The following is a 10,938-nucleotide window of genomic DNA, read 5'->3' as shown; positions in this document are numbered from 1 at the left end:
ACTTATGATATAATTATCTAAACTACTTTCTTTGTTCCAATAATTAAAACTACTTTCTTTGTTCCAATAATTCTTAAAACTATGATATCGATCTTAAATTTTACTCCAAATTATTGTGAACAATTTGATTGTGTTTAATTTAATTTGTTTTGGGACCTATGAATAAAAAAATAAAGAAAATTATGGTTAGAAAATATATAAATGAAATAAAAAAATTCAATATAAATTAATTAATTGCATCGTACAAAATTGTCTACAAATCTAATTAGATTAAATGAAGGGTTGAACATTTTGCTAAATAACAGAGAAAAAAACAACTAAAAAAAATCAGACTACCCAAATCGAGGCTTCCCAATCCTATACCCCAAACACAGGCTACTTAAATCAGGCTATAGGCTACACTACACAAATCCAGGCTACTGATCTCGGATTCGTGAGCCAAACGCCACCTAAAGATCTATTTGATAATGTTTTCGCTTCTTTTTTTTGTTTTTTTAATAAAGAAAAATATAATTGTATTTTTTTTAATTATTTCTTCTTCTTTTATTTTTTTCTATTGAAAAGAGAAGGTAACCTTTAGATTTTAAATTCAAGAAGGAAAAATTTTATATGAAAATTAATTTTTTAAAATTAAATATTCAAAATTCTTATGTATTTATTACTTTTTAGTATTTATTATGCATTTCAATAATAAAACAATTTTTTGATTTATATTTTGAAAAAATTGGAAATGGGAACAAAAACTAAAAATCTTGTTTGTGTTGTTTCCAAAATTTCTATAAAATTTTTAGAATGTTTCTACTAAAAAAAAAGAAAAAATGCTTAGATTTCATAATAAAATTGAAAATGAGAAACAATAAAGGTCTAACTTGATCTATCATTTAAAATAACAATAATAAAGACCTATTAGACAATTTTTAATGCCCAAAATCTATTAAGCACAACACTAAATGTTCAAGATTAAATTTGTAATCTTAACTTTAATTCTACTAATTATTCGAGTTTAATATTTATTAATGAAATGAAAGTTGTACTAAAAAAATGAAATGAAAGTTTCAAAATATTGGGTAGAAAATGAATGGTTTATATCCTATTAAAATTTAGGTCATAAAATTTCATATTTATTTTAGGAAATTTTATATGGGTTGCAAAAATATTTTATATAGGAACAAATATAGCAACAACTTTTTGAAATCAAATTTTTGTTCTTTTTATTTCGATTTTGTCCTCGTTGTTTTTGAAAATTCTAGTATATCATTGATATATCTGATATTAAGTATACCAAAGACTAGAGATATCATTTATTATCTAATATGAAGTATATCAGTCACAATAAATATATGAATGATATACTTCTTATTAAGTATATTGTATATCATTGATAAACCTTTCTTATATTGAAAATTTTGGTTCAAGTAACATTGTAGGTTTCTTATTGATATATCAAATATATCAATAATTTTAAAGGCATTGAAGTTTGAGCAAGAAGAGTAAGACCCTTTCAACTATACTATTTTGTTCACTTGTATGAGGATAAGGATGGCTAAACATAATTCCATTTTAGTTTACAAAGGAAGCAAATGATCTAAACTCTCCTCCCAAATCACTTTGAAGCATTTTTTTCTATGGTCAAATTGATTTTCTACTAGCTTCTTGTTTTGGATAAAAGTTGCAAGAGCTTCCCCTTTATGTTTAAGAGGGAAAATATGGGTCAATCAGGAAAAATTGTCAACGAAACTAATATAATAACGAAAAGTTGAGGGTATTGGTGATGACCCGCAAAGATCACAGTCTAAAGATCTAGGTTTTAACATTATTACCAACAATTTTGACATTAAGCTAAAACTTTGTCGGACAAGTGTTCCAAACGTTTACGTCACACATCAAACAACACATTACTGGACGGAAAAGAACTAACATTGAATGAAGACATAATCCTATCACTGGAATTCAAATGAAACTGAATGAAAGAAGACCTGACTCTATTATTGGAATTCAAATGAACTTGATTGTTGGTTGTAGTCTTTTGAACTTGGAGTTGTTGCGGTTTGTGGACTTGCTTGATGTTGTGAAATGACAAGTTCAGTCGATACAGTCCATCCTTAAGAACTCCATGTAGCACAACCCTCTTTGTTACCTTGTCCTTCACAAAACAAAATTTAGGATAAAATTCAACGTAACAGTTGTTATCGGCAATCATTGTAGCAATAGTAAAAATATTTCTTTTCACTTTTGGACCATGGAGGATGTTTTTAAGAATAAGTTTGCGAGGAGTGGTTGAACATGTTTGCAAATAACTATGTCCAACATGTGAAATTTTTAATTTATTATCATTGCCAACTGTTAACACACCTTTACCAGTAGGTTGCTCAACCCTGAAGTGACATCATGATCAGTGGCTCCATTGCCAGCCAGCCAAGCAGGTTCAATGACAACTTCTGGTATAGTAATATATGCAGAGTTGTGGCTACTGTTTGCACTATTTGGAGAAACGTTGAAGGCTCCCTTGTTGTTTGCAGGAATTATGAATTGTGTAGGCTTCGCTATAATGCGCTTTCAACCTTCTGCCCTCAACTGCAAGTATCATCCCTCTCTACAGGGAGTAGTTTTTATCATCCAATTTGACTGTCAAAGCAGTCCCCAAAGGATGACCAATTCAACTGAGAAATGTTGGTCACGGCAAGAACAACATTTGTAGTAACTTAAGAAAGTGAAGAAGAACTTCCAACTTTGTCAATAGCCATAGCAGCGCCTATGTCTAAGCTCTGATACAAACTTTGAATTTTAGAATTTTAGCCACAACTTCTGTTTCATAGAGGAAAAAACATAATCTTTATTAACCTCTGCAAAGGGTATTTATACAAAACACTTGTTACAATTGCATAAGGATAACAACCAACTAACCTCAATTGAGGAAAGTAAAGATCACATAAATAAACCAACCCCACTAATAACTAAAGTAGAATCGTGGGTAACAAAATTAAAAATAGTAAACAGTAAAACACCATCATAGCCAGACCAAACATAGCTCAAGTGGTTAAGACACCTATCTCTAACATAGAGGTCATGAGTTCTGTTTGGGAGTAAACGTACCCGAGACACGTGGAGGACCCTTATTAGTGTTTGAAGAAACCAAATAAAAAGGACTGCTTAGGTCCACCTCGACCCCGCTGAGGTGGTCGGGTTCGCCCGTTATAAAAGACTAAGTATCGGCACCAAGGTTCGACCTGACTGGGGTCCGACCTGCTCGGAACCCGACAGGTCCGATATGAGAAAAGACACATAACCGCCGGTCGTGTGTACTGTCGGATCCATCACCTGTAAATAGAGGACTTCATTTCACGCTCAGGTATCGAATCTCACCTCGAACTAAATAAGGAGTCCGATCTATACTGACTTGAGCGTCGGAGTGCTTACCCTCTTGTGCAGGTCCACTTTAGTGTTCAGGTCGGAACCGAGGATCGGGTTCGAGCTCGATTCGTGAAGAACCGTTGTGCAACTTCCTGCATAAACATTTGGCGCCGTCTGTGGGAAAGAGACATCCTAAGTCATCCTGATCTAGAAAATATACGCAACGATGGTGCATCCGGCAAGCTCTGCTAATACGACAGAACGGAGGGGTGTGAACGCTGATAATGGCACTCAGCGAGACCTCGACGCAAGAATAGTCGAGGACCAGGTCCGAGCAGGGCAAGAGGGAGATCTGCCGCGCAGGTCTGCCGCCATGCGAACCAAGAGTTACCCCCTGCTCATCTGAAACCCTCAAAGGCCAACTGAGGCCGAAGAGGGACCTCGAGAAAGACCTCCCAAAGGGCCAACCAGGCAGCAGACCCTGAAGCTTTGACTACTCTCCAGTGCGAGTTGGATGATATGCGCCATCGGTTGCGCACAATGGAAGAGATGTACGTCGAGGCAACGCGTGCTAACCGAACCGCGTCTCCTTCTAGGGTCTCGGGGGCACCCGGTGAAAAGGGAGCTCCATCTATCCAACCTGGCGATCGCGAGCCCATCCCCAACGATGGAGTGGATTACAGCTTGCGGGATAACGATCTAAGAAAGCATCTGACTAAAAAGAAGAAGAAAGCCTCTCGGGAGTCGGAGGACTCTCCGTCCTACTCCCGAGAGTTCTCCAACTCTGACCTTAAGGCTCAGTCAAAGTATAAGCCCCTAACACCAGAAGCTGTGATCACCAGGGAAGAGTTCGACCTGATGAAGCACAGGTTCGATGAGCAGGTCGAGGCACTCAAAGCTAGGTGCGAGAAGAAGGAGAGCTCGTTTGACGATGGCGACTTGGGAGAATCGCCATTCACCTCGGATATTATGGAGGCTCCAATCCCTCCAAAGTTCAAGACTCCCACTATGAAGCCCTATGATGGGTCTAAGGACCCTAAAGACTACGTTGAGGTCTTCGAAGGCCTCATGGACTTTCAGGCGGCAACGGATGCAATCAAGTGCCGCGCCTTCCAGATCGCGCTTACTGGCAGCGCACGCCTGTGGTACCGAAGACTGTTGGCTAGGTCGATATCGACATATTCTCAGCTGAGAAAAGAGTTCATCAGCCAATTCTCTTCTCGGCATTACGATAGAAAAACAGCGACTCACCTCGCCACCATCAGACAAAAGGAAGGTGAGACGCTAAGAGAATATGTCACAAGGTTCCAGGAGGAGCAGTTGAAGATCACGCACTGCTCCGATGATTCGGCCATGTGCTACTTCCTCACCGGCCTGGCCGATGAGACCTTAACAGTAAAACATGGAGAGGAGGCTCCAGCCACCTTCGTCGAAGTCCTGCAGAAGACGATGAAGGTAATTGATGGGCAAGAGCTCCTCCGAACCAAAACTGGCCGACCTGAAAGACAGATCGACCAGAAGAAGTTGACCCAAGAGAAGAGGTAGGCTGATTCCAAGTCTAGAGATAAGGGATCGTCCTCTTCCGCCAGCAGAACAGAATACCGCAGGTCGGAGAGCGGCCCCAGCCGGAACCAACCTTATGAACGGTATACTCCAACCACCATTCCCATCTCCGAGATACTCACGAACATCGAGGAGAGCGGGATGGAAAAGCTCCTCAAGCGACCTGAGAAGCTCCGAGGAGATCCAGAAAAGCGCAACAAAGATAAGTACTGTCATTTTCATCGCGATCACGGCCACAATACGTCAAGTTGCTGGGAGTTAAAACGCCAAATTGAAGACCTCATTCAAGACGGCTACTTCAAAAAATTCGTTGGCAAACCGAGGTCTAACTCGGTCGAAAAGAAAGAAGAGAGGAAGCGTTCAAGAACGCCGCCTCGCCGGGATGACCGACCTGCGGTCATCAACACTATTTTTGGAGGTCCGAGCGGGGGCCAGTCCGGAAACAAGAGGAAGGAGCTAGCTCGCGAGGCCAGGCACGAGGTATGCGTCATCAGGGAGCAGAAACCTACTTGCTCCATCACTTTTGGCGATGCCGATCTGGGGGGTCCATTTGCCCCATAATGATGCGCTCGTGATCGCCCCTCTCATTGATCACGTCCTGGTCCGAAGAGTACTGATTGATGGAGGCACATCTGCCAACATCTTGTCCCTCCCAACATATCTAGCATTGGGATGGACCAGGAAACAATTAAAGAAAAGTCCAACACCCTTGGTTGGATTCTCTGGAGAGTCGGTTTCCCCAGAAGGGTGCATTGACCTGCCGGTCACTATCGAGCAAGATGCTACCCAAGTAACACAGATGGCCGAGTTCGTGGTGATCGACGGCAGATCGGCTTACAACGCCATTTTCGAGAGACCCATTATCCACTCATTTCGGGCCGTCCCCTCCACATTGCATCAAGTCTTGAAGTACTCAACCCCGAATGGAGTGGGCACGGTCCGAGGTGAGCAAAAGACCTCACGAGAATGTTATGCATCCGCGCTTAAAGGGTCAGCGGTATGCGCCCTGGAAGAACAAACCAGTCATGGCAAGATGCAAGAATCCGAAGCAGACCTGCCAAAGGAAGGCAAAAGGCAGTTCTCTCCGCCAACAGAAGAGCTCGAGCTTGTTCCTTTACTTAGCCCTGAAAAACAAGTAAGCATAGGAACCAAGCTAGGGGCCACTGACAGGGAAGAACTGGTCAACTTCCTCAGATATAACTCGGACGTCTTCGCATGGTCTCATGAGGACATGCCTGGCATCGACCCAAAGATCATGGTGCATCGCCTCAACATAGACCCATCATTTCGACCTGTAAAGCAAAAAAGAGGACCTGTAAATAGGGAGAGGAGTGATGTAATTGTTGATGAAGTAAACAAACTCTTAAAAGCTGAATATATACGAGAAATTTTGTATCCTGAGTGGCTCTCTAACGTTGTATTAGTTAAAAAATCCAACGGGAAGTGGAGGATGTGCGTGGACTTTACAAATCTAAATAAGGCATGCCCAAAAGATTGCTTCCCCCTTCCGAGGATCGACCAGCTCGTGGATGCAATGGCCGGGCACGAGCTACTCACTTTCATGGATGCCTACTCCGGATACAATCAAATTAAAATGCACTTACCAGACCAAGATTATACTGCGTTTATTACAGACCAAGGTCTGTACTGCTACAAGGTGATGCCTTTTGGCCTAAAGAATGCGGGTGCGACCTACCAAAGGATGGTGAACAAAATGTTCGCCAAGCAGATCGGTCGGAATATGGAAGTGTATGTGGACGACATGCTTGTCAGGAGCAAGCAGTCAAAGTCGCATCTTTCCGATCTGACCGAAGCCTTTGGAGTACTGCGCAAGTACCAAATGAAGCTTAATCCGACCAAGTGTGCTTTTGGAGTCTCTTCGGGGAAATTCCTTGGTTTTATGGTAAACAACCGTGGGATCAAGGCCAATCCAGAGAAGATAAAGGCAGTGCTCGAGATGGAGGCACCCAAGACTCTAAAGCAGCTTCAGTGCCTAAATGGCAGGATTGCAGCCCTGAATAGGTTCGTGTCAAGATCAACGGACAAGTGTCTTCCTTTCTTCAAGGTGCTTAGGAAGAAGGGACCGTTCGAATGGACAGTAGAATGTGAGCAAGCACTAGAGCAGTTAAAAGACTATCTCTGCTCGGCACCTCTACTCGCAAAACCATTACCAGGAGAAAAACTCCACTTGTACCTGGCAGTATCTGATAGCACCGTCAGCTCGGCACTGATCAAGCAGGAGGGTGCGAGCCAAAGCCCCGTTTATTACACCAGTAAGGCCATGACTGAAGCCGAGACTAGATACCCCCAAATGGAGAAGCTGGCCCTCGCATTAGTCACCTCGGCCCAAAGACTTAGGCCGTACTTCCAAGCACACACTATCATAGTATTTACAAACTTGCCCCTGAAGAATATCTTCAGTAAGCCTGAAACATCACGGCGTCTGATGAAGTGGGCATTGGAATTGAGCGAGTACGACATCCAGTTCGAGCCCAGAACTGCGTTAAAAGGGCAAGTAGTGGCCGATTTTATCGCGGAGCTCACTCCATCACCTCAGTTGGCCAAGTCCAACCTCCCGTGGGCGATCTACGTTGATGGATCTTCCAACGAGAGGGGGTGCGGGGCAGGAATCCTCTTGCTCGCACCAGAAGGTGAGCGATTCGAGTATGCTCTACGATTCAACTTTCGGACGTCGAATAATAAGGCCGAGTATGAAACACTCTTGGCAGCCCTGCGCGTTGCCAAACGGCTGGGGGCCAACCACATTAAGGTCTTTAGTGACTTCCAGCTAATCGTAAATCAGATTAAGGAGGAGTACCAAACGAAGGACCCCCGGATGGAAAAATATCTAAGCAAGGTCAGATCACACCTCACCCATTTCGGGACTTACGAGGTAAGTCAAGTTCCAAGATTTGAGAATTCTAATGCGGATGCCTTAGCCAAATTGGCATCAGCATATGAGACCGACCTGGCTAGATCGGTCCCGGTCGAGATCTTGGACACCCCCTCAATCTTGGAGCCAGATGTGATGGAGGTTGATACTCTATCACCCTCTTGGATGGACCCAATCGTGGAGTTCATCAAAGGAAGTCCACCGCAAGATCCGAAGGAGCAAAAGAAGATGTCTCGGAGGGCAGCTCGGTTCACGCTTCGGGAAGGAGCGTTGTACCGACGTGGCTTCTCCCTGCCCCTGCTTAAATGTGTGACTCCAGAAGAAGGCTTTTACATTCTCAGGGAAATCCATGAAGGGGTGTGTGGAAACCACTCTGGCTCCAGGTCGTTGACGGCCAAGGTGGTTCGACAAGGGTACTATTGGCCCACTGTCGAGCAGGATGCAAAGCAATTTGTGAAAGCTTGTGACAACTGCCAGCGTTTCGCAAACATTATCCATCAACCTCCCGAACTGCTCACCCTCATCTCGGCCCCATGGCCATTTGCGCAATGGGGGGTAGACATCATAAGTCCTTTTCCCCTGGGCAAAGGACAAACAAAGTTCGCCGTTGTCGTTGTGGACTACTTCACCAAGTGGGCCGAAGCCGAGGCACTATCCCACATCACAGAGTCCAGGGTCACATCTTTCATATGGGCAAACATTGTATGCCGCTTTGGCATACCCAATGCTATTGTGACGGACAATGGAAAACAGTTTGACAATGCAAAGTTCAAGGACTTTTGCAGAAAATTGGGCATAAGCCACCTCAGTTCGTCCCCTGCGCATCCAAAAGCAAATGGGCAGGTCGAAGTAGTAAATAAGATCATAAAGCGAGGACTCAAGCTAAGGTTGGACTCCAGAAAGGGAAGATGGGCCGAGGAGCTACCTGAAGTTTTGTGGTCATACCGAACCACCCCAAGGGAGTCAACTGGCGAAACTCCGTTCTCGCTAGCCTTTGGCTCCGAAGCCGTGGTACCAGTAGAAATCGGCATATCAACAGACAGGGTAGAACAGAACGAGCCAGCAAAGAACGAGGAAGAGCTACTCCTCAACTTGGACTTATTGGAAGGGAAAAGGGAAATGGCTCAGCTGCGTGTAGCAGAGTATCAGAACAGAATGGCCAGACATTACAATGCCCGAGTTCAACCTCGAAGCTTCCAAGTTGGACATTTAGTCTTAAGAAAAATTCAGAGTCATGTCGACACCCTTGCCCAAGTTGGGAGGGACCGTTCGAAGTCAAAGGCGTAGTCCAACCTGGAACTTATATGCTGGCCGACCTGGAAGGAAGAGTGCTTGCGCATCCGTGGAACGCGGAGCAACTGAAGCGATATTACCCTTGAAATGTCAAAATAGTCCCAATATGGGCTTGTAAAAATTTTCAAGGGGTGGAACTTTTAATAAATGGGATTATTTAATTTCATGATTCCGAGTTCGATCAGAAATTAAATGGGGGCCACGGACTCCAATAAGACTTAAAATCGGCAAGGTAAGGGCAAAAATTGATCAAATTCAATCCTCAAAACTCACGGGTCCGAGGTGCGATGTCAAAATCAATTACGAGCCAAAATTCAATCCTCAAAACCCACGGGTTCGAGGTGCGATGTGAATATTAATTATGGACTCATAATTCAAGCCTTGGAACGTTCAAGTTAAAGGTGCGATGTAGAAAGTTCAAATTGCTTGATATTATCCTTTGGACTTCCGAGTTTGAGGAGAAATATCAAAGACTACTTAAAGAAACTCTCAAATTCAAACCTCAAGTAAAAGGGTGCGATGTGGAAAGAGTTACGCTCAAGCCTTTAAATTTACGAGTTAAGAGGTGCGAGATGGAAATTATACACGAGTTCTGACTTATGAAAGCAAGATTAAAAAGTAATAGAAGAAAGAGTCAGAGCTAGATGCAGAATGGCAATCAAATTTAAGGAAAGAAGAATTCATTAATTGGAGGACAGAGCCAAGACTTATATACCTTGCAGCTCTGCCCTGAGACTTGCAAAAAATAATAACAAAAGAGGAGAAGAAAATAGAGCCTCAGCTACTTCCGAGGTGGGAGGACAGCTCGCCTTGGGACCCCAGAAGGTTGACCTCCTGGGATCCGTCCTGCTGAGAAGGAACCTCCTCTTGCGTCATGCCGATCTCATTAGGCTCTTGGCTAGGAGCATCCTCTTCCTCCACGTCGGAGTAGTCAGAGTCCAGCTCCCTGACGTACTTGTCCACCAGTGATTGGGGGCCAAGAGTACCATTAGGCCCAGAAGCCCACTTCTCAGAGTATTTCTTCTTGAGATCGCTGAGATCGATCTGAAGGTGAGGCATGTCGGCAGCAATGCCCTTCATCAGGAACTTGAAGCCGGCATCGCTGAGTCCTTGGCAAACCCATTGAAGTCTGGGTGTTGCCTGAACGACTCTTCCAGCAGAGTTCCATTGGTAAGACGCTCCTTCAGGTCTTTCAGCTCGGCCGTAAGTCGCCCAATTGAGGCATCCTTCTCCTCAAGGACTTGAGAGAGATCGTCCTTTTTCTTCAGGAGTTGGAATTTCCCCTTCTCCAGCCCCTTGGTGATGGCATGGGCTGCTCGGAAGTGAGCCTTGTGTTTCTCACCCTCCTTCTTCAAGAGATCGGCCTTGGCATCCACCTCGGCCCTTCGTATGCCCACCTCGCCTTGGGCCTTTAACAGCTCGCCCTTCAGCGTGGTGGCAGCCTCTAAGGCAGCAGAGGAGTTCTCCCTCTCCTTTGCTGCCAAAGCCTCCCTTCCATCCAGTTCGGCCTTGACCATAATAGCTGAATGAATGGAAGCGATAAACGCCTGCGCAAGTCAAGAAACACAATGGTTAGATCAAGTTGTAAATTGAGTAAAAATAATAATAATAAGGGTAGATCCAAAGCAAATCTTACCTCGGCAGCGTTGTCAATGGTCCTCTGCAGTACGGACCCAGGGTCACTAACGAACTTGGCTGCTCTCCTCAGGCAGCGGTCTAAGCATGTGGCCGAGATGCGGGATACCTAGTCTTTCACCCCAGAACTTGACGGTTCCATCCTAAACCGTATCCGCACATCAGATGTTCCCCCCATCCGAGCTGCAGGGTCATCCACCAAG

General features: G+C 44.1%; 1 protein-coding gene across 1 annotated transcript; it reads left to right on the top strand.

Annotated features, from left to right (window-relative positions):
- Nucleotides 1-3,891: 3,891 nt before the first annotated feature.
- On the top strand, nucleotides 3,892-9,696 carry LOC148210696 (uncharacterized). The gene is made up of 4 exons (XM_088125155.1): nucleotides 3,892-4,220; nucleotides 7,411-8,206; nucleotides 8,408-8,851; nucleotides 9,496-9,696. The coding sequence occupies exons 1-4, from the start codon at nucleotides 3,892-3,894 to the stop codon at nucleotides 9,694-9,696; spliced, it is 1,770 nt and encodes a 589-aa protein (XP_087981281.1).
- Nucleotides 9,697-10,938: the final 1,242 nt, after the last annotated feature.

This window comes from Momordica charantia (assembly GCF_013281855.1).
Source record: "Momordica charantia cultivar OHB3-1 chromosome 6 unlocalized genomic scaffold, Mcharantia_2.0 BLBB01000006.1, whole genome shotgun sequence".
In the NCBI taxonomy this organism is placed as follows: domain Eukaryota; kingdom Viridiplantae; phylum Streptophyta; class Magnoliopsida; order Cucurbitales; family Cucurbitaceae; genus Momordica; species Momordica charantia.
The sequence above is the reverse complement of the archived record's forward strand: the minus strand, read 5'-3'. Positions and strand labels throughout refer to the sequence as shown.